This window comes from Toxorhynchites rutilus, chromosome 1 (assembly GCF_029784135.1).
Source record: "Toxorhynchites rutilus septentrionalis strain SRP chromosome 1, ASM2978413v1, whole genome shotgun sequence".
NCBI classification, from domain to species: Eukaryota; Metazoa; Arthropoda; class Insecta; order Diptera; family Culicidae; genus Toxorhynchites; species Toxorhynchites rutilus.
In genome coordinates, this window is record NC_073744.1 from 95,969,159 (window position 1) to 95,993,282 (window position 24,124).

Sequence of the window (24,124 nt, forward strand, 5' to 3'; positions counted from 1 at the left end):
GAGTAACCATTATTCACTCCCAGCTCACTCAGCTCCCGGAAAACAGTGGTAATGGCATTGTCGCCAGGAAGGAGCGCATTCCGCCATTGTTCACGACCACGAAATACTTGGTGAAACTTGACGCTGAGCTTTCAGATCTTAACCTTAAACCGCGATATAACCAAATTGGGATATAACCGGTGGGAAAATTGTGTGTTCCAATCTGACAGAGTACCAACAAATTGGTGCATACCTGAAAACTAAAAGTATACATTTTTGTATGCATGATATGCATTGTTTTACGTGGTTTGCCGTCCTTGGGCACGGACGTTGTGAAAGCTGAGCTGATTAGGGTTGGACTAGAGCCAGAAAATGTTTACGCGATGACTCGCCGGTCAAACAATAACAACTTCAGAGATGTGCTGTTTTTGGTGCACTTCGCAAAGTGTACCACCAACATCAATGCGCCTAAAACCAGTGGAGACTTGTTGCGTGTTATTGTATCGTGGGAGCTCTATCGTCCCAAGCACCGAGACGTCACGCACTGCACGAACTGCCAAAGGTTCGGGCATGGAACTAGAAATTGCCATATGCAGCCGCGCTGTGGTAAATGTGCTGGGGACCACCGCAATGTGTCCTGTGGCCTAACTGATAACACATCATTAAAGTGTGCTGTGAGGGCGAACACCGCTCATCCACTAGAACCTACCCTAAGCAGAAGGAATTTATCGCCATTCGACAGAAAGCAAAAGCATCCCACCAGTCTGGACGCAGGCGCTACGTACCACCCCCCTCCCACTCGGTCATCTCAGATACTAAGTATCCTGCTTTCCAACGTCGACGACAGGTAGGCTTCCTCTCAACAATCAGCGCACCGTCGATATATCCGCCCCAGCCCAGATTCGTGCTGTGATTCACGACGCAGGAATTAGTCACGATCATATCAGAGGTAATCGGTTACATATTACTAACATAGTTGTAAGCAAACATTGTAGAAAAATTGAACTCCCGGCCCCGTTAGGCTGACGCCATATGAGCCTTAATAAAAATATATATTTTGGATAAAAAAAAAATATATCAGAGGTCATCACGTACGTACGTACAAAACGAAAACAGAACAGCTGAATGCAGCACTATCTCTGATCAACAAGTATGTTCCGTGAAGTTGTCAGAATAGTAAATTCGAACGATTGCTCATTGAGAAGTAAGCACGTTGAGCTACTTGATTTTCTCAACAATAAGATGATCGATGTAACAATTATCACCGAGATGCACCTTATTACCGCTCACTCTCGATCAGACGGACCTCGACAAGACCTCTAGCCACAGGGACTGTCTGAGGCGGGTTCCATCACCTCTTTTTCTGGCTAGCTCGAGCGTGGTATTCGGTATTAACACCAACTATTTCTTTCAGTTCATTATCTCTTCTTTTATTTAGCAACTTACAATTTTGTGTTGTGTGTGTCGTGTGTGTTCGTCGGCCGGCCGACTTCGCTGGTCCTCTGGTCCTCGTTGTTTCCCTGGTCCATGATACTGGTGGGCTGGGGGCTAGATAGTGCGTTTCTGGCTTCCTTCCTTTCTTATACAACTTTTTTTCAACTTCAACTTTCTTCAACTTCACTATATTTTTCGATTTTAATCTTTTTAGACCTCTAGTCAGGTGTTGCCTTCTTGCTGGCCACAGTGAAAAAGAACTAGGCAAGCTTCCTAGTTCTTTTCCCAGCCTCATCATTGCCCCTTTCCAACATCCAGCCTCCCAGTCCACCCTGTCGTTCATAAATTGCCCCATAATATAAGTCTCTATGTGTTTCTGTGTAACCTCCACTCTGTTTCCCTAACTGTTTTAGAGGTTGTCGGAGTCCTATATGCGCGATTCTACCCAAAACGGTAATAACCTTAAGCCGGATATCAAAATTTTTTTCCTGAATTCCGGCTTCTAAGACTTGACAGAACCAATGCAGATAGAGGGAAAGTAGCCATTGCTGTAAGGCGGAACATTGTCTGCCGCCTGCTGCCGAACATTCAGCTCACAACTATCGAAACCATTGGTATCGAGATTCGTACATCACTAGGACCAATCACCACCATCGCGGCGTACTGTCCCAAGCAAGTCAACATAATTAGTTCGACTAATTCGACTAATCACCCTTTGCATTCTCCGGAGGAGGTCTACCAAGCGCTGGAGTCCCTCCAACGGGCGATCTACATCGCTCGCGATAGTGTGGTTCCATTACATCGACGTCAGGTGAGTACCTCTCTCGAAATCGATAGCCCCACTAAACATCTCATGAGTTTGCGTAACATGCTTCGGCGCAAATATCAGCGAACTGGTGTCCGGGATAAGAAGATTATATCCAACCGTCTCACTAGGGTAATCCAGGGGAGGATCTAAGATCTCCGAAATAGGGACTTTGAAAAAAATATCCGTCAAATCTCAACACATTCAAAACCCTTCTGGTCATTGACACAAAAAAAATTAAGAAAAAACCCAAGCCTATCCCTCCACTTGTCTCGTTTGGAGGTTCAGATGAAGAACATCTTTTAATCACAACCCACGAAAAAGAAAACGCATTTGGGGCGGAAATTTGTGCTGTCACATAATTTAGGGCAAAATATTGTCAGTCCACACGACCAGTCGACCAATTTTCCAATGTATCTAATTAAAATCATTCGCAGCTACCTTTCCAACAGACCATTCCAGGTGTCCCTGTGGCGTCCAAAATATCGAGGGGCGAAGGGAGACAAAAAGGAAATCTTGCGATGCGTCTTAGAGGAGAATGAACTGGAAAGTTTAAAGCCTCTTTAAAACAAAAAATCGAGGGGTTGTATCCGAGACACAACCGCTTAAGACGTAGGACTACGCAGTCTTTTTTTTTTGAATTTGGTGGTTTATCATTCCGGATATTATTTGCGAATACGTCGAAAATTTATAAATAACTCTTTAGTAAAAAGTTCCGGGGACCCTGAAATGATTTGATGGCTTGCGTGGTTTTGTAGAATCATTTCGAGAAGCAACGATTCTTTCATGCCTTTGCGAGAACAATATACTTATTGGTCATATGTCGCAATTTGTTTCTTCATATCAATGCACGCATTGCACTGAGTATTTAACGAGAGGCATCTTCCGTGCATCGCTATTCAACAAGCATCAAACACGCGTTTAACAGATGCACACAGTTGCAGCGATAAACTTTAAGTGAAATATTCGCTAGCGTTCACAGCTCGAGGGGAGACATAAAACACAAAACGAGCAAAATAAGCGACCTTTGTTGTTTCGGGCACAGAAAGATTCTAAGAATTTTCCTCAGAGGAGACGGAATACTCATACGCTTACGACAGCTTACTTACATCGCAAATAGTCTCTTTTCGCTATCCCTCTTCGTTGTTTCTATTCTTCTCCTTCTTTTCCTTTATTTACGGAGATTTAAAATCCAACGACTCATTCGTCTCCGACTGTTTCTATTATAGCGGCTGCATAAGTTGCTCGTTATCCACTGCTCTGTTCGGGAATGCACATAAATGGACAGAACAAATGTATGAAGAAATGAGAATGCTTCAAATTTTCATCAATTTAAACCATATATAGTCTATGGGATTGTAATGTATAGCATATCAAACAAATCTTAGAAAGTTTCCGATTCGATTGGTATGCGAATCGTAAAAATCCGTTCGCAGCAAAAATAGTTATTAACGTTAACTTTATTTCATAAAAACGTGACCTGTTTTCTGATTTGGCACCCTTAATGTAAGACGTAGTCCTACGTCAAAAGAAGAAGAATCTTGCTAGACCGAGGAGGGGGAGAAGGAGCTCTAAACAGACGCATCGATTGTAGACTTGAGAACTACGTATCGCACGTATCTCGTTATAGCCCTTGTGGTGGTGCAAGATTTCGCGGGTTTCGGATTGAGTAAACGAAGTCGTTTGCTCTCGAAATGCAAGTGTCCATCGGGACACCGCGAATGCAAGTAAATTTTCGGCTTATATATACGAACCTTAAGGTGAAGGTGGAAGCTAGCCACGAATTGCTGCTACAATGGCGCTAATTCTTCTCAGCTCCCTTCCTTACCCCTCGCCAGAAAATCTATAATTTTGGGAAACAGTGTGAAGAAAATGATCGTTTGTACACACTTCCCATCAAGTAATATTAACCAAAATCTAATCGATTACTCACCAAATATTAAATTTTCATCTGCCGTCGCAATGTATAGTGGAAAAGTCGTAAACGTCGTCGTGCTCTGAAAGTTAACTTTTCATTTTTGAATTTTTCGCAATGGTTTTGTTTGTGTTGGTGAAAACATCTTTACTTTATCGACACTGATGCCAGACAACATCATTGAAACAGATATAAAAACCACTCAATAAAATGTTATTCCTGAGTCATAGCGTTTCATTCACGTTTCAAATTAAATAAAATAAAATTGTGTTGATATCAATATAATTATTATTTTTACGTTTAGTGGGTCTATAATGTAAGTTTTGGCAACTTGAACATTGGTTAAGCAAATTGTGTTGCAGAGCTCGGAACACTGCCACGGCTGCCTATGCTTTCAAAAATAGTAAACGGAGAAGTATTACATTCAAGCAAAATGCTCTCGCCAACGAAGAGAAGGGTTAAGGCTCTCCAACGTGAGTATGTGAAAACAATACGATCAACGAAGGAAAATGTTGAGGAATTATCAATATCGAGTTACTGTGCAGAAGAACTTGTTGATAACAAAAGACCCCAATTCGCTTGTTATAAATTTGCTCGTGTTACGCTCGCGTATAATCAGAATTTTACTTCATATGCAAATGCACCTTCTAAATATATTTATACTTGCAATTGTTCATCGGAACATATCGTTCATACATTTTAATTTTGTATTGAATTGTTATTTTTTTCAAATGTATTCAAAGACTCGTGTCAATGAAGCGCCACACAGTCTGATAAGTGAATTGATCTATTTACGTGTGCTTTGCTCTTCTCTCACAAACACTATTAACCCATTTTTACACGTGGGTTTACCATACTACTGCAATGGTTAGCTTCCACCTGCACCTTAACACTCCTATACTCGCGCATTGGTTTGTCAGACCGAGAAACCAATAATTCGTTCATTTCTCTGAAAATATCAACACTACGACTTTGCGATTTTCTCCAGCTTCGTTATTCGTCGTTCGTCATCGTTTAGCGCACGATAGATACAATACGGTAGCGCGACTTATAGCGGACCTTACACGGTCAACTTTATTGACAATATGATGACATTTGAGAGCATAATGACAGCTGAACATGGCCGACGACGCAGAAATCCGGATTTTCTGATTTTCGAGCATCAATATCGTGACATTTCATATGGATGCATGATGTTGACGTTTTACCTCACGGACTTCCAGACTGAGTTGCCAGATATGCAAGCGCACATTTAATTTTTGTTAGTCTTTTTTGCGATTGCAATTAAAATTTATAAACTACTGAAATTGTAGGAATCATAAATGGAAGCTTTTGGTTTGGAAAACCGATACTTTGAATAGCAAAATACGGTACTTTTCACGATACAAATCAAAACTTCAAAGTAAACTGACAATGTGATGGTGAGAGAGTGGATGAAACTTAACAACGTTTTAGGAATTTTTTAACGTTGAACTCGGTCATTCTTTGCGCTAGTGAGTGGGTTGTGTGTTTCTTCACACTCCGCTATAAAATTTGGAGAATGAGAAGATCTGGGAAAATCACAGATGAAAAAACATCATGTGTTAATTCAAGCTACAGTAGAATCCCGATTATCCGCGGAATAGTCGGGCAAACTCACCGCGATTAACGAAAATCGCGGATGACCCATTAAAGGACAAAAAAATGCAAACACGAAAAGAGATGTTTCAACATAAAAACTATGTTCTATCAATACAGAAATCAATCAACTATCCATCTATAAGGTTGTGTACACCAGTGGCTAAATAATTTAAAAGCCATGACCACAACAAAAGAGCATGGGCCTACCACTCACTAACAAATTCCGGAAAGGCCTATTGATTTACTATGGAACTCGCAGTCACGAATAATCCGCAGGGCGGATCACCCGCTCGCGGATAATCGGAGTTCTACTGTCATAGTCTCATTTATGGAATAAAAACATTTGCTTGCAGATAAAATAACTTGCATATATTTTCGCAAACTAAAATAATCTGGCATCTCTGAAACTGAAAGGAACAGTCTGTATTTCTGTATTATGATGTATTTTTGAGAAGAAAAACCGAATTCTAAAGTGTAAATCATGAATGAAAATTAACTTTTACGAATCAAATTAGTATTCTATGTGAATGCAAATCACTTTTTTTCTGCAAGTGGTGAGAAAATTCTATACAAACATAATGTCTGAAATTGACGTTATATTATAATAATAGATTTTAGTAAGAATATCTGAAAATACAGGGGAAATAGGTTAAGTTAAGGTTAGGACTACGTGCTTCAACTAATTAAATAATACCAAGTAGATATTTTCATTCAAATTTTACCAATTGAAAATTGCCTTTTAGCCTTCTAATCTGATAGAGATTAGTTTGGGGTGGCGATCGTACCGTCGTCCAGTGCGGACGTATATTTCCTTTGCTCCGCGTTTGCTCTTTTTTGTGCAGTTCTGTGAATTTTCGGTTGACTAGAGATTCGCGAAACGAATGAGAATGAGGCTAGCGTTAAGTTTTTCATTCTCACGGCTTTTTATTAACGAAGTCTTCTGTGTTTTTCCGCAAGGGACGCGCATGTTAATGAAGCATAGATTAAGCAGCAAATAGAGACAGATGCATACCTTTTCGCTCCGTTTCATTACGTCTGCAAGTTTATTTGTTTGTCGCTAATTTGTGGTGAAATGAAAAATATCCTTTGCGTGTCAGTGAATTGAAAAATCAGTTGAATTAAAATAGTGAAGAATAAAAAATAGTACCAAGTACCATTTTCCCACCTGGCTTGTGTTGGTGAAAACCATTTGCATCGTTGTACGCGTGTTTATGCGTGTTTATATTGTGGAGAGTGTAGTTTTTGAAGAACGAGAGCGCAGTGATTGTATCACTATGCAAAGAATAGCTGCTGACTGGATTGAACTGGCGACGGCGGCACAGCTAAGTTTTCTTCCTCTCTTTCACTTACGTTAAATGTCTTAGCGTTAAACGAGTATAAAGTTGTGTGTTTTTATTTCTATATGTAGGTGTTTATGTGTGCGTGGTATTAATGTTCTTTGGCATTCAGGGAAGCTATACGATTTATTTTTTTTTTTTTTTGACGTGGGACTACGTCTATCCGGAGTATATGGGGGGTAAAATGAAAACCTAAACACAGAACATGCAGGAAAAAATGAAAGATTCCAAATGCTTATAACTCGTACATTTCTTACTGGATCGGAAAGATGTTTACATCAACTGATAGGGAATATTTATACGCTTCTATCGCAATTAATAAAATGTTATTTTTCATTAGATAAACAATTGAATAACTGTAAAATGTTAAGCGTTATCTAAACGCCCTAACTGCCTCGTTTTGATTGGCACGATTTACGGTTTCCCCAACACAGTCATCATAACCAAGCAGCGTTGGGGAAATCGGCATCGCAAATACATGCAAGTATGGGGATTTTTGTTCTCACCGAAATGTGTTCCCCAACACAGACTTCAAATCCATGGAGCGTGGGGAAATTGCAAATTCATGCAAGTTGAGGGGCATTTTTGTTTCGACTGAAATATGTTTACCTAGTACAGACTTCTAAACCAAGGTGTCATCATATCAAACGTAAAAGTCATTAAATTTACTTGTAACGAAGAACATAATCATGAAACATGTACTGTAGGAATAATATTTAACTTGAGAAAACATTACATCATTAATACATAAGTATGTAGCCTACATTTGTTTGACGAAAATGAATGAATAAATCTATCACAATTCATGAATTGACCTTACATGGCATTATACAATCTTTTTACTCACAAAGCAAATATATTGGATTCAATTGAATTCGGAAATTGTTTCATTCAATCAAAAATTTAATCAATTCAAACAAATGATTGCTAAGCTAAGGTAGTCCCACGTCAGCCTTGCGGTTATATCATAGATATAACCCACCAAATTTTTTTTTACTAGCCGGCGCAATCATCAGCTCGTGTAGAGTTGTCATGAGCGGTACAACCTTTGGCTCTTGTTGAATGATCAGTGGACTGCACAACCTTTGGCCCGTGTATCTGTAAAGAGTGTGTGTATGTATTGCCGCAACTAAGTAAAAGTTTATCGATTGGATAGGAGGGATATGAAACGGGGACACAACGAAGGAAACATCATTAAACGTTGACATCGGCGTTTCTGAGGAACAGGTATAGATGAAGCAGAAGATCAGGATCACGGCTACCTAAGATATCCCGGACGGGGATATCCGATTGTCTGCCTTGTGCTCTCAGTGCTCTAGAGAGCTGAGAGCGAGCAGCATGGAACCGGATGCACGACCAGACAACATGCTCGATGTCGTGGTAACCATCGCCACAATCACAAAGATTGTTTGCTGCGAGCCCAATGCGATAGAGATGCGCGTTTAGGTTGTAGTGATTGGACATAAGCCGAGATATCACGCGAATGAAATCATGACCTACATTCAATCCCTTGAACCATGCAGTGATGCTATCACCCCTATTAGAACGCCGCACCTCGCCAACAGCAGCGTGATAATGCTTGGAAATTGAATGATTTTTTTCTCCTTCTATGAGTTGTCATGGAGTAGCGTATTTTCACTAGGGAAATGGCGAAGTGTCGGTTGTGTGCTTTTCCGCGTTTTGGCATCGGTTCAAGCTCCTCGTCAATTTTTTCTGGATTTTTGTGATACCAAAGTGTTTTCAATCTTAACCGGTTCGGACAATTTCTTGTTTGTTCATGTCTCATGTGTCGGAAAAATGTATGTGTGTGAGTGAGCCTCGGCGCTACATCGAGCAAGTGTATTCGCGTTGACAGCGGAATGGTGTCGACATCTGTATACGACATTGGTTTGTATGAGGCCAACAAGTTTGTCGGCCCTAAGGCAGTTTTAAATTGCTAGAATTTGTATGAAATTTTTTTAGCGTAATTTACCTGCTAAAAGTACGTTGTTCTGATCCTAATTTAAACTATTTTCTATGAATTTTTAGATATTCTCACACTTAACATTATAATAAAAAAATATCTTTAGACACAATTTTTGTATGATATTTTTCACTACTTGCCATTTAAAGTGATTTTCATTTACATAGAGTACAGATTTGATTTGGAAAAAGTGATTTTCATTCAAATTTTTCATTAATAATTTTAATTTTCATTTTGGAAGTGTGTTCATTTCTTCTGCAGGCCCATGTTGTCATGCCTACTCCCCCATTTCGTGGTATGAGGCTCAATGCGCTCTTTGGAAGTAGATTGGAGTGCTTGATGTGTTGATGACATAACTGAAGGGTTACTGTAAAGAATCAATTGTGATATTAATTTCATAGTTGTATCATCAGGGCATTGAGCATTTCAGGTTGTCAGGTTGTCCGGGGTGTGGGGTGGTCCGAGATATGATTCAGAACGGTAATTATTTGTGTGCATGTATGTGCTTGCTCGTGATCACACCTTTTACCTAGTGTTTGGTTTGTGTCGGGACAGATGCGTATCGTGCTTGTCTGTGTCTGTTACAGCTGTGCAATGTGTAGGGGACGATGGCCCTGGATCGACCGGTGGTAATACATCGATCTTTTTGTTTCGCTTTTAATTCACTCATGAATCGCTGCGACCGGTGAAGGGTATAGGGTTTTGATGAATTCAATGCAAGCGGATTTTTTAGATACATTCCAGATGTTGCAATTTGGGTTAGAGGCAATGCTTTTTTAATTTTTATCGGAAGTTTTTAGTGGAAATTTCTAGATTCTGGATCTGAATTTTTTTTTTGTATGCGTTTTTAAGTGTGTATGTAGGTTTGATTCATTCCTTATTTACCATTAGTTTATTAGTTTGAAATACAAATCCAATTCCAAATTTTCGGTTTCCAAATGTTAGTTTTAGATCTAAAAATTTTGAACTGAATGTTAGATATTTGATTTCAACGTAATGAAGTTGTTTTTCGTAATATTGCACAAAAATCTGTGGGAATTTAAGTTCGTAATTTATTGTAGATATTTGTGTTTAATAAGAGTTCTATACGCGGTCTCTAATTTATCGCCAGTTTATTGACGTAGGACTACGTTTAACCGGAAGATATAGGGGGTGAAATGGAAATCTAGGCACTGAACAAGTAGGAAAAAATGCAAGATTTGGAACGCTTATAACTCGAGCATTTCTCAATAGATCGCAAAGGTTTTTGCATCAATTGATAGGAAATATATCTACGCATCTATCATTACGAATAACATTTCATTTTTCTTGAGATAAATAATTGAATAATTGTGAAATATCAAGCATTGTCAAAATGCACTGTGTGCCCATTTTTGATTGGTCCATTTTGTGCTCCTCAAATCGTACCGACCAAACCGGGCAACCAGAGCAGCAGCGAAATAGAATGAAGCACGATTGGAAAGGAAAAAGAAAAAATGAACGAAACATCGGTCGCAGTCTCACACATACGTAATTCTCGAGCCAGCCAGTCAGCTTAAAAATCCCCACTCCGCTGCCGTAACGATCATTCTCATTCAAACCGTACACCACATCGGTTCGCATCACAACACACCAACAAACCAACCCAAGCAGCCATGTCTGGACATAGTAAAGTAGGAAAAGTGAAGGGAAAGGCAAAATCCCGCTCGAACCGTGTTGATCTGGAGTTCCCCGCAAGGGTAGCTAGGCCGAGCGCGTTAGTACCAGTGCAGCAGTCCACCTAGCCGGCGTTATATAGTTTCGGCCGCCGAAGTGATCGAGTTAGCTGGCAAAGCTGCTCGCGACGATAAGAAAACCCGCATTCGGAACAGAACACATTCGGTTCGGTGGACATCAAGACAACAGGCAGTTGCAGCGAGTGGCGAGTGGCAAACGCAATCGCAAAACGGCATCAGGTAGCAGAAGAAAAAAGTTTGTTCTTTATACAAACTGCTTTGGTGACAAATCCAGAACAAGGCGGCATCGAGGGCGTTCGAAATGGTATTTTTCAAAACCACGAGTACTAAGTTTTCTAAATTGGAACCATTCCATAAAACAAGGCGCTTTTTAGGGCCATTAAACCTTCCAAAAAAGAGTTTAGGAAATACAGTTCAATCCTTTCTAAAACATTATCCAAAATAATAATAAAACACAAATTGTTTTTTTCATAATTTGTTTGCCAGGATCTGATGAGTATGTGAATTTGGCAGTTGTTCTGAGCTTATTGATAGTTGGGGACTTTCCTGATTATTCAATTTTCACCAATTCTTAAATTGTTTCCAGATTGAAAGTACAGTAATTTACAATTAGTTCGACATTTAGCTAATTTGACGGACATGTAATGCGACTTATTTAGTTGGACATTTTTGTAAACATAGAGATCCAAATTATGACCCCACATTGAAGGTCGACACTGTACCACTGTCATCGCAAATATTCAATTACAGGTTGAAATCGCCTCCAATGCGACACTGAGTGGTGCTTCGACACGTCGCATTGAATGTAATTTACTGTACAACATGTCACAAAGCTGGATGGGAAGAAATTTTCCAACTGTGAAAGCTGTGGCGAGTGGCAACAAATCGCTAAACAGGAAGGTTTAGCCGAACAAGATGGGGATATCGAGTGACAACAAAACAATAAACTCTTTAGATTGAAGATAATTTTGTGATCCTGAAAAGGACCCTTTTTAGCCTGCATGTGAATCCAACGAGCGAACAAATCGTAATGAATGTATTTTTTTGCTATCGCTCCCTTTTAACGCTCATTCGTTCGTCTCGTTGGACTCGCCCCTCTGGCTGAGTCTGCCGATTTGTCTCTATCCTGTGAGTGTGTACCGCTAGAGTATAAAACACGCGGACCCCAAAAAAATATCTTATTTTCTTTCAAACCGTAAACCCGTAAATCGGCATCGTGGACGTAACAAAGGAGGACAAGTTAAGGGAAAGGCAAAGTCTCACTCGAGCCGTGCAGGTCTCCAGTTCCCTGTTGGTCGCATTCACTGATTGCTCCGTAAGGGTAACTAGGCCGAACGGATTGGTGCCGGAGCACCAGTATACCTAACAGTGATTATAGAGTTTCGGCCGTCGGAGTGCTCGAGTTGGCTTGCAAAGCTGCTCACGACAATCAGAAAACCCGCATCAAGAACAGAGCAGCTTCGGTTCGGCGCTCATCAAGGCAACAATTAGTTTCAGTGAGTGGCAAAGTGTTTCTCCGGCACGTCGCATTAAATGTAATTTACTGAACAATATGTCACAAGCTGGATGGGAAGAAATTTTCCAACTGTGAAAGCTGTGGCGAGTGGCAAACGCAATAGCTAAACAGGAAGGTTTAACCGAACAAGATGGGAATATCGAGTGATAACAAAAACACAACACCAAAGGTTCTTTTCAGAACCATCAACATATTCATAAAGAGTAAACAGTAAACTAATCCATTTTTCAGGTAGATAGGTAGGTATTCACGTAGGAGAAGAAAATAAAACAATATATTTAAAATATATATTTAACAATAGCTGTCCCCTTTGTATAGTCCTACGTCACTCCGGTTATGTCCCCGACATTACCCACCCGTCTTTTTTTATATACTTTCTTTAACTAGTTTGGATGGTGACCTATTTTTGTTTCAGTTATCTGTTTTTCTGTTCTTTTCGATTAAACGGTTTTGGGCGCATTGTTAGATAATTTAATGTATTTGTCTGTAGTTAACGTTTATATTGATGTAGATGTGTGCTTCTACGACTCTTAAAGAGATCTTAGGTAGCTCTTTAATAAGCATCCAGCGTCGCGCTCTAAATGGCATGATGGCATGAATGGGCATGATCACGGGCGTCACTCCACGGCGAGGTTAATTAGGTTAATTGTAAGCAAGATTATATACACTTTGTTCGTTTTCACCGTGGGGTGGCGTTCGTGGTCGGGCCATGTGATATAGTACTACGCGCGAAAACACATCATATCGCCGATTCGAACTATTGTTGAGGAGATTTTTTTTTACCTTCTAAGGTAGCCCATTCATAACATTTAGGGAATACAATAGAGGAATACTACACGCGAAAGATCTCGTAACATATCGTCGATTCAAACCATCATAGAGTTTTTTCGGTAATCTTCTTAGGTAGTTTAATATTAATAATCTTTAGAGTCGCGATTTGAGAATACATGAGAATACTAGGCATAAATATCATATAATTAGTCGCCGATTCGAGTCATTGTAGAGTACCTTCGGTTACCTTATCATTTTAAAGGAATTTCTTAGGTGACCAGATTGTCGATTTGAGTAATGTTGAAGCAGTGTCTTGAAGATCTTCTTAGGTTTAGAAAATAATCTCGGTTGTCGCGATTGAATAATATTTTGAAAGATAGTACAAGTGACGAACATCGAAATACATAGTCAGTTTTAGCGAGTTCAAAAGAATTTCCTCGGTCTTCCTAGCGATCTTCTCAGGTTGCCAAAAATAGCCTTGGTCTCTGCGATTGAATAAAAATATACAGATTGAGAGTTTTTAAAGGAGTTTTTTATGACCCTCTCAGGTCAAGAAAAATATATAAGTACTACGCACGATGAATAACGAAATGCATGACCGGTCCGATAAGAATGTATATTTTCTTCAAATCTCATTTCGCCGAAAGTTAGGAATTCGCGTTTTTAGAATCACATCACTTACCGCAGTGAATCCTGATTTTTCTTAACCACTCCCACTAACAACTATCCCTTCCATGATAAACGCTAGGGAACCACGCTATAGAGGCGACCCTTCTGACCCTCGGGCGGCGAATATCACACTAACATTCCTTTACCTCCCCTGGTGACTGTAAGGACGTGGCCGGCGTCGTTATTGACCATTTAAAGCTCGAATCACCGAGAATTGCACAACGAGAATGATTTGCTAGTCCCAAGCGTCATTCTGTGTGTTCTTTGTGCAATTTGGTTGGTTCAGGTCAATCACGGAGAGCAACTACGAATTGTACAGTCTACCCAAGCTCAAGCTCTAATCTGATAGAGATTAGTTTGGATCCCAAACTCAAATGTCGCCATTAGCCATCGCGGATGTTTTCGTTGTCTCGGGTTGAGGGCGATATTGACCGTGTAAGGTGGAAAAATATTTATTGAGGTTAGATCAGATGTTGAAAACCTAGCTGTCACGATATTGAAGACACTTATTGTCAATCCGGTTGATCGTGTAAGGTGCCCATATGAGAAAGGCCTTTCAGCCATCTTGGATTTTGTATGTAAACAATGTGCAATATTTTGCAATATCTTTTTTTTGCTCTTTGTGTGTGGTATTGTTTTGGTGGGAATAAGAGCATTGAAAAGTTGAAAGGTAAGTCTTTTACGGTTAAAGTTAGGTTTGTAATATACTCTATCTTATATGTTTCAGCTCAAGAGAATAAATCGACTTTCGGTGTCGGTCGGTGATGAAGGTATTTTTCCCGCGTTTTGCAGTTAGAGACGTCGGTTAATTATTCGACTGTAAGGTTTCTGGAATTTAAAGTTTTCCTATATCTAATATTCTTTGTTTCTGTGTTCTTGGTTAACAAAAACATAATGCCTGTTTTTGATGGGGCATAAAAAGATGATATAAAAGGATTTCTAGGAACTTCCTGTGATTTGTTTTATCGTCGATATTGTTCAGCTCATATATTATAGAAAAAAACCCGAATCTGTAACTGTAAAAATAACCATAAGCCACCGATTAATTTATAATTTACAGTTTACAATTCTTCCGCAAGTGCATTTATTTCACAAGTGAGTATATACGTGACCATTATATTTAGTGAACAACTAAACGAATGTCAAACATTTGTTCTTTACTTTTGCACGTATGAATCTAACGACGAGTATATCGACGAATAATATATGAATCCGTTCAATCCGGTGACAAAAGGACTAAAATCAAATAAGAATAGTCCGAAAATGATATTATGCATTATATTTAATAAATATTCCACGTCACTGACATTAATTTATACATTTCATTAAACAATATTCTAAAATAGGAAAAAAAAAGTCACTTGTCCAAAAAAGTTGCTCCTGTACGCGCGTCGGTGTCTCAGGCCGAAGGTGGTGAAAAAGTGACATACGTCCCCTTCGTACCAACTTATACGATACGCTAAACGATGATGAACAACGAATGACGAAGCTAGAGAGAATCGCAATGTCGTAGTGTTGATGTTTTCTGAGAAATGAACGAATTATTGATTTCTTGGTCTCTCAGACCTATGCGAGAGTATAGGAGTGTTAACCGTCATGGTGTTTCGTCGAAATTCTTCGGATATGCTAAATCATTTACGGTTGAACCATAAAAATGATTCCCTGGTGGTGGAGGAGACTGGGAAGAAGAATTAAGTTTCTGCAGGAGTAAAATGCGGACTTAAAGAAGGTGGTCTCAGCTCCCGTTCTAAAATAGTAATATTCAAATTCAGAGTGCCGAGGAAAATATACCACACTAGTGGTCAATGATTCTATAAATGTACCTCTTTTGAACTAGTAGCTATAAGGACCAAGCAGAAATATTCAAACAAATCAGCTATTTCATTCAACATTCAAAGAACAGGTAATTTTGAACAGAAAAAATTTTATGTTGGTACAATAATAATATTGTGCATAATTCTCATTGTGTACTTTTTTTTTCAATCGTCCTCAAAAAATCATGAAATGGTAAATTTATCAATATACTAAAATACCATTTCATTCAAAAACAATTATTCTGCACCATGTTTATTTCAAAATTATATTTAATGTAACTTTTAAAATTATGACATCATACTTTTTTATTACAAATATGTCTGTTCTTTTTGATTACAAGAAATAAATATTCGCTCGGTTAATCGAATACTGAAAAACAATTATTCGAATGAATCGAATATTTAAAAATGACGATTAATCGACAATTGAATAAACGAAAAATTTAGACATCTCTATTTGCATTCAAATCCCTTTCCACAGTCCTCTGTATATTTATACCGTTTCCCCTCGCGCACTTATTGACGACACGGTCACACCTTTATTTTATATTATTTTATATTTTACACCTTCTTGGTTTAGCGTATCGCATGCGTTGGTACAAAGGTGACGTGTGCCACTTTTTTAACACTTTCGGTCTGAAACACAGACGCGAATATAGGAGTAACTTTTTTGGACAAGTGCCTTTTTTCATATTCTACAATATTGTTAAATGAAGTGTATATATTAATGTTAGTGGCGTGGAATATTAATTGAATATAATACATAAGATCATTACCGGACTGTTCTTATTTGATTTCAGCCCCTTTTGTAACTGATACTTTTGTACGGATCCGTATATTAACTATTCGTCGATATATTTGTCGTTAGATTCATACGTTCAAAAGCAAAATATAAATGTTTTACTTTCGTCTAGTTATTCGCTAAATATAATGGTCATACATATACACACTTGTGAAAGAATTTCACTTGTGGAAGAGTTGTAAACAGTAAAGTATAAACTAATCGGTAGCTTATGGTAATTTTTAACAATTACAGTTTCGGGAATATTTTTTTTACGTATGACTACGTCTTTCATTTCTATACCGGGGTGTAAAATCAAAGTTCACGTTTTTATGAAATAAAGTTAACGTTTTTGCCGCGAACGGATTTTGGCGATTTACATACTAAACGAATCGGAAATTCCGTAAGATTTGTTTAATATGCCATACAATAGAATCCCCTGGTTAGTAAATGGTTAAAATTCATGAAAACTTTAAGTGTTTCTATTTTCCCATACATTTGTTCTGTCCATTTGAGTGCTTGCCCGAACAGAGCTATCAATAACGAGCAACTTATCGACGACCAACGGAGGGGAAATCGTAGGATTTAAAGTCTCCGTGAACAAAGGAAAAGAAGAAGAATGAAGGGGAATACTTGCTAGAGTATAAACAGTGGATCTCGCTGAGGCAAACTTTCATTCGGCATCGGACTGTTGAGTAATCCAGTTCAATTTGCTTTCGCTGCGCTTCGATCTAAGATTGGACCCCACCAGTGGTAATCCAACTTGGAAATCGTCGTTTGATTTTTCTGTTCGTTTTTCGCGTTATTCGTATCGTGTGTTCTTCTTTAGAGGTGGGCAAAACGGTTCACTTCAATGAACCGTTCACTGACCAACCGTTCACTGAGGAGAACTAGTTCTTTTGAGCAGTTCACTCACTCTTTTGCACAGTAGAGGGATATGTCAAAGCAAGTATAAAAAAGTGTGGGATGTTATGTACGACTGTTCTGTTCATTCATAAAATGTTATTTATTAGCAAATAATTATTCTCCGAATTTTGTGAAAAATATCTCAAATCAAATATTGATTTTGAAATTTTGATTTAATTCGAACCGTGATTTACTTTTCTCAGCACAAACTAGCTTTGTATGCTCTTCTTGCGATGTTTAGCAACAGCTGCTATAGTAAAACTATACCAAAACAAGAACGCCTATCTCAAAATTATGGAGCACAATATGATATGATGGAAAAAATGTTTCATATCAGCGATGAATATTCGTCATTTACTGTCTAACAAGACTGTTTGGAACATTTCGTTGTAGACTGTATTATCTTGGGGAGGTCGATTTACATATCATCTTACTGAAATGTTAACTCAACTCAACTCTCAACTTAAAAATATGAAATTATAATTTTGTTTGATCAATAATCAAACAATTCAATTTAAAAACCATCGTATCCTGAAATGCTGCGTTTTATTATGAAAACGACAATACAGACATCTTATTTTTGTTGTTTTATGGGGCTATCGTTTGTTTCCCTTCGTTAATTTGAAGACCATTCACCTTGCAACACCATTCATCATCTCGTTCGTTTTCTTTCCTCTTAGGCTAGGCGCAAATTGAGAAGCGTATAGCGCTCGTAAGCGAACGCGAGACTACCAACACGACTCATACGTGCCACAAACGTAGCGTGGTGGAGCGCATATTGAGTCGCAGTTTGGTGTAAATAACATGCCACTCGCATACAATGACTGATTAACACAGAGTTGCGCGATATATTTATTTACTAACACAATCACCCGACCAGTACAGCCATACAGTGTCAAACCCACGGTGCTATATGATTGTTCACCAACACAACTACCACATCCGGCGTGACCAGCACGAGAAACTGTGGTTCAGCCACAGCGTCGCGCGAGTCGTGTCTCACGAGCGCTCCACCATCTCGCGTCATCTGGCCAATTTGCGCCGTTCTATCTGTTTCCATTAGCCACAAAAACAGGCGCTATATCGCGCCAAGTTACTCGCGCTATATGCGTCTCAATTTGCGCCTTGCCTTATACATCGATCACCCCACACAGTTCGTTCTGAACTGTATGCACAGTTCAGCCAGCGGTCAGTTCGTTCTGAACTGTATATACAGTTCCACCAGCGGTCATCGTACGCAGTTCGTTCTGAACTGCATACACAGTTCATCGTTCACCGTACACAGTTCGTTCTGAACTGAACTGTATACACAGTTCAGTCAGCGGTCAGTTCGTTCTGAACTGGGTATACAGTACCTATGAACTGTTGCCCAGTAGAAAAGAACGACCGTTCGTTCACTCTGTTGGTGAATTAGTTCTTTTGAACAGTTCATGAACGGTTTGCCCATCTCTATTCTTCTTTCCGCGTCATAAATTGGACGCTTCGCATAGTGTGCGATGAGCAAGAAGAAGAGGAAGGCAGGCTCGAGCACGGATGGTAAAAAATCACATTCAACGATCAATGAATAAGTATATCCCTCTAGTCGGATATTTTAAAATCACCCCCAGCAGGCGATGCTCTTTTATTCTTCATATGTACACAGAGAGAATACTTGGAACGGTGAGCTACCAAGATCTCAAAAAAGCAATATGAAAGCGGAATCTCCACTGCTTGCACTCTCGAAGCATTACTTCTACTACTCAAGTTTTATCGTGAGTGCAAGCCACAAACGGTTAATCCCATTCCATAGAGCGGATGATGAGTTCTTGATCGGAAAGTGTAACAAGAGACAATCAACTGAAATCTTATGACACTCGTCGAGGGATTTTTAATTCTCTATTGCATTGTCCGCAGTGAGTGGCTGACTCAGTCTCGTGTCGATTTTATTTTGCTGTCGTCTCCCGCCCGATGAACAGCAGACGGGTAATGGATGCAATTGATTAATTTTATTACCAGCAGATTTGGGCGAATCTTATCCCGCCCAAAATCGTTTTTTAGATACCAATAATTCTGAACATTCACAGTTCTCTCCAAATAATTTTTGCAATAGTAATTCAATTAGTGACTTCACGAAACACCTTTCGAATTCGATTGGATTTCAGACCTTTTTTTATTTTGTAGATAAAACGGATCACATATTTGTTTAATTCAATTCTGTGTGGTTACGTTCTTCGTTGCGAATAAATGTAATGAATTAGTATGGACGTATTTTATTCATATATCGTGGACTTCCGACATATCTGGCAGTAGATTTATCGAACGACTAATGTTTTTTTTTATATACCTTCAAACTTGTTGCATCTCTCAAGTGTACATAATGCTTTGACAGCAGATTTGCATGGTTAAATCTGGTTAATTTCAGGTATTCAGTCTTCATTTTGTCGAATGAATACTGTTGGAACAATAGGTATCGCAGCAAATGATTATCAACATCCTACCTTATCATCAAACGGTATGCGAAGAATTTCAGTGAACTGACGGCATTGCAATATATGCTTTGTGAGGACCACACAATTATTATCAGAGCTGATAAACACCCGACTGGAAGTCATGAACATCAATTCAATGTGCCCAAGATAAATTTATCCTTTGAAGGTCATTAACCTTTCTAAAGATGATCAGATAGAATATATTCCAATGTCGTCTGGAATAACCTGTCCAACACCTTATGATCGTAATATTGTTTTTGCTATTATTCTGATATTTCATAACACGGCACTCTATTGATTATTCCCCGAAAATGAATAAAAAATATCCTTGAAGTTAGCCTACGGTTTTAGTAGCTGTTCGGACGTGAAAAAAAGTCCCTGGAGTAGCGATTGGTTTCTCAACTGCTCAAAGCTGAAAATCATTTATTGATACAATAATTGATACAATCCTTAGTACAAATTGAAATGCTTACATTAGTTTTTTCTTCTTCTCGATTTGAATATCGCATAACTACTTCGCGGAGTTCTCTTCAAAAATTCATCGCTGTTATCCGGAACAACCTTCTTCAAGCCACGCGGTCTGAAAAATGGATTTTTCCTAATTGATTCTTGAATATTCTGACAACGCTTGCTGTGACACAGTTGAAGTCTGCAGGGCAGTATTGCCAAAACATCCCCCGCCCCGTGGATCAGGTCCAGACTCGTCCCGTCTTCCGGATCCACCACTTTCCGATACCTCCATCAACACCAACTTTACAACTGGTCGCTTCAGTTTCCCGGTGGCCGTCTATACTACGGCTTGCCTCACCCTACCATCTCTTCCTGGAATTACTTCTTCAATTCGGCCACGGATCCAGCCTCTCCTGTCCTTTTCCGTAACATATACTAAATCTCCTACTTTGACAGATCTGACCTCGTGGTACCATTTCGTCCGTTTATTAATTGTCGGAAAGTACAGCCAACGTTTCCATGCGTCGTTCGCCAATTTCTGTGAACGCTGATAGCTATCCCTCAAGGTTTCAGCCAAGTTAACCATCTCTTTGAGTGGTTCGTTAATTCCTGACGAGTTGCCGAAAATAAAGTGGTTCGGTGTAAGTGCTTCACGATCAGCAGATGTTTGAGGCATGTAAGTCAAAGGACGAGCATTGATGAAACCCTCTGCTTCGGCCAAAACCGTCTGTAGAACTTCGTCGGTGAGAGTACGACCATCATCGAGAGCTTCCATAGCATCTTTAACACTACGCACCATGCGTTCCCACACACCGCCCATGTGGGGCGCGGACGGTGGATTGAACGACCATTTGGTGTGGGAATCAGTGAACGTTGCGGCGCACTCGTTGCTAATCTGCCTCATCAGCAGCCGACTGGCACCAACAAAGTTGGTGCCATTATCAGAAAATAATCCCACAGGTGATCCTCGTTTGCAAACGAATCGTCTCATCGCCATCACGCAGGACTGCGTCGACAGAGTGAACGCAATATCTAGATGGACGGCTCGAGTAACCATGCACGTGAAGACGACCACGTATCTCTTCTCCTTACGCCTTCCAACCGTCACATCTAGTGGTCCAAGATAATCTACGCCTACATAACTAAATGGCCTGACGTATGGTGTCAATCTCTGCTTAGGTAACGGAGCCATTCTCGGAAACTGTGGCTTGCATTTCTTCACCTTACATCGCAGTCTTTCATCACCTTACCCACCACGGAACGCAATTGAGGGACATCGTATCGTTGACGGATCTCGTTGACAACCGTCTCCCTACTCGCATGCCCAAAACGACAATGATAGTGGTCAAGGAGTTTAAACGTGATCGGATGATTCCTGGGCAATATTATTGGAAAACGTGCATCAAACGGCGCAAACGTAGCAGCTTCGGTTCTCCCTTCCACTCGCAGGACTCCAAACTCATCTGCGAATGCGGACATCTTGTATAACGGACTGCTCTTTTCGACGCAGCATCTCATCTCTATCGGTACATCTCGGTTTTGCAGGAGTGTTTTCACTTCGTCTGGATAACAATCGCCTTGCGCGATCTGCCAGAGCCACTGTTCAGCACGTTGAAACTCTTCTTGTTTGAAGGGAATTTTTATCATAGGAACAACACGTTTTAGACATCGTTTCTGCAGTTCTGTTGCCTCTAGTGCTTCTATCGGCAGACCTTTGATTCGTCGCCGACAGTTGTTCATAAATCTGTACACGCAGGCCATCGTTCGTAGCAGAATGTTCCATCTCGAAATTCTTTCAACGTCGACTATTCCTATCGGTAGCGAAATATGATGTAACTGATAACAGGAACGAAGCTCTTCTTGAACGTTTTCAACAACTGCTCGCTGAAGGGGCCATTGGTTCTGTGGGAGATACAGGAAGGAAGGTCCCGCAAACCATTCATTATTAGACTCCGGTTCAGTGTTCCTGCCCCATTTGGTGAGACTATCGGCTATATTCGCTTTCGACGGAACCCAGCGCCACGATTCAGGCTGCGTGAGTGACAAAATTTCACCGATACGATGAGCCACGAACTGTTTGTACTTCCTGTGGTCCGAACGTATCCAGGCAACCTCAGTGGTAGAATCTGTCCATAGGAAGCATTCTCCAATCTCGTACGAATGGCTGACTCGAACATTTTGAAGAAGCCGTGCACCCAAAACTGCCCCCTCCAACTCCATTCGTGGAATTGATAGATGCTTGAGTGAAGCCACCTTGGCCTTCGATATCGCCAGAGCACATCGGATCTCCTCTCCATCTCCGGAGCGAAAATATGCAGCACAACCGTAGCCTTTGTCACTCGCATCGGTGAACACGTGCACTTGCACCTTCTTGTAAGTGGTGGGTCGAGCGCCATTAAAATAACATCGAGGAATCTGCAACTCACTGATTTTGGGAAACAAATTTGTCCAGCGCACCCATTTATCAAAGCCCTCGTTTTGCATCTCTTCGTCCCACTGCAGCCCACTCCGCCAGAGATCTTGCACTAGCATCCTACCGTGAATAGTGAAAGGCGCGAGCAACCCCAATGGATCAAACAAACTCATGATTATGCGGAGGGCTATCCGCTTTGTTGGACGCTGCTTTCCTACAACATATGGTATCAGTTCCGCTCGAAGATTGGTGGAAAACGAGAGTACATCGCGGATAGGATCCCACGTTATTCCCAGTACTTGTTCCCACTTTGTTTCATCTTCGCAGACAAACTCTCGAGGACTTTGGACCACAGGCTCACCAAGTCTCAGCAACACTTCAGATGAATTACTCACCCAATTGCACATGTCGAAGCCCGCACTTGAATGGATATTTTTAACTTGTAGAGCACGCTCACCTGCTTCTTCCGGGGTGTCGTAGTAATCGTCCATATACATTTTGGACTTAACTGCTGCGACCGCGTCAGGATATTTCTCTGCAAACCGATCAGCATTCTTTCGTAGAACGTACTGCGCCGAGCAAGGAGAGCACGTTGCACCGAAGGTCGCCACATCCATTATATATACGTCGGGTGGTGTGGTTGTATCGAATCGGAATAGGAATCGTTGGGAATGTTTGTCCACCGATCTGATTAGGATTTGGTGGAACATTTCCTTTATGTCGCCTCCGAACCCGATTTGCCGTTCTCTAAATTTGCAGATTACCGAGGGAAGTGATACGAGTTGATCAAGGCCTTTCAACAGCTGAGAATTGAGTGATATTCCGTCGACCTGTGCCGCTGCGTCCCAAACAAGTCGCTTCTTTCCCGGTTTCCTCGGATGTAGCACTACGTTGAGCGGCAAATACCATACTCGCCGACTTATATGCTTCATTCAGTTCCTGAGTAGAAGCTTTATGGGTGTAGTCTTTACGCACGTACTCCTGGATCTGCTTGTGGACATTTTCGCGTAGTTCGGGGTTCTTTGATAGCTTTGCTTCCAAGCATTTCAATCTCCGCATCGCCATTGGGAGACTATTTGGCAGGCTGACGTCATCAGTTTTCTACAGAAGGCTGGTTTCATACCTCCCCTTCTGCCAGACCGTCGTTTTCTCCAGTAACTCACGAGCTCGTTTGTTTTCAGCGGATTCCAGTAAAGCAAACCTAGGAACAATAGCTTCATCCAGTACGAACTGTTGACGAATCATTTCATTCAGCTTCGTATCCGTATTGCATTCACACGAGTGCACATTTATGAATTTCTCCACCGACGCGTTAGTTTCACTTGGCCCGTAGACTGCCCACCCAAGAAGTGATCACACTGCAGCAGGGTCGCCAGGTTGACCCTTGTGACACTCTAGAGGAGCAAACAAATCTATATTGTCCAGTCCTACGAGAACTCTTGGCACAGCTTCTGAGTATGACTGAACTGGTACATTTCGTAGGTGCTCGTAACGTGATGTCAGTTCCTCGACAGACAGGCTTTGACCGGGAAGTTTTAGTTCATCCACAGTATGGGCTGCTTTCAATG

At 40.4% G+C, this 24,124-nt stretch overlaps 1 protein-coding gene across 1 annotated transcript; it reads right to left on the reverse strand.

The window, feature by feature from the left end:
• Positions 1 to 21,361: 21,361 nt before the first annotated feature.
• Positions 21,362 to 23,488, reverse strand: LOC129761210 (uncharacterized). The gene has a single exon (XM_055758925.1). The coding sequence runs from the start codon at positions 23,486 to 23,488 to the stop codon at positions 21,362 to 21,364; it is 2,127 nt and encodes a 708-aa protein (XP_055614900.1).
• Between the last annotated feature and the right edge of the window lie 636 nt (positions 23,489 to 24,124).

What these genes read in the sequence shown, in the direction of transcription:
- LOC129761210 (XM_055758925.1), bottom strand. Translation starts at nt 23,488, where the DNA reads ATGAAGCATATAAGTCGGCGAGTATGGTATTTGCCGCTCAACGTAGTG.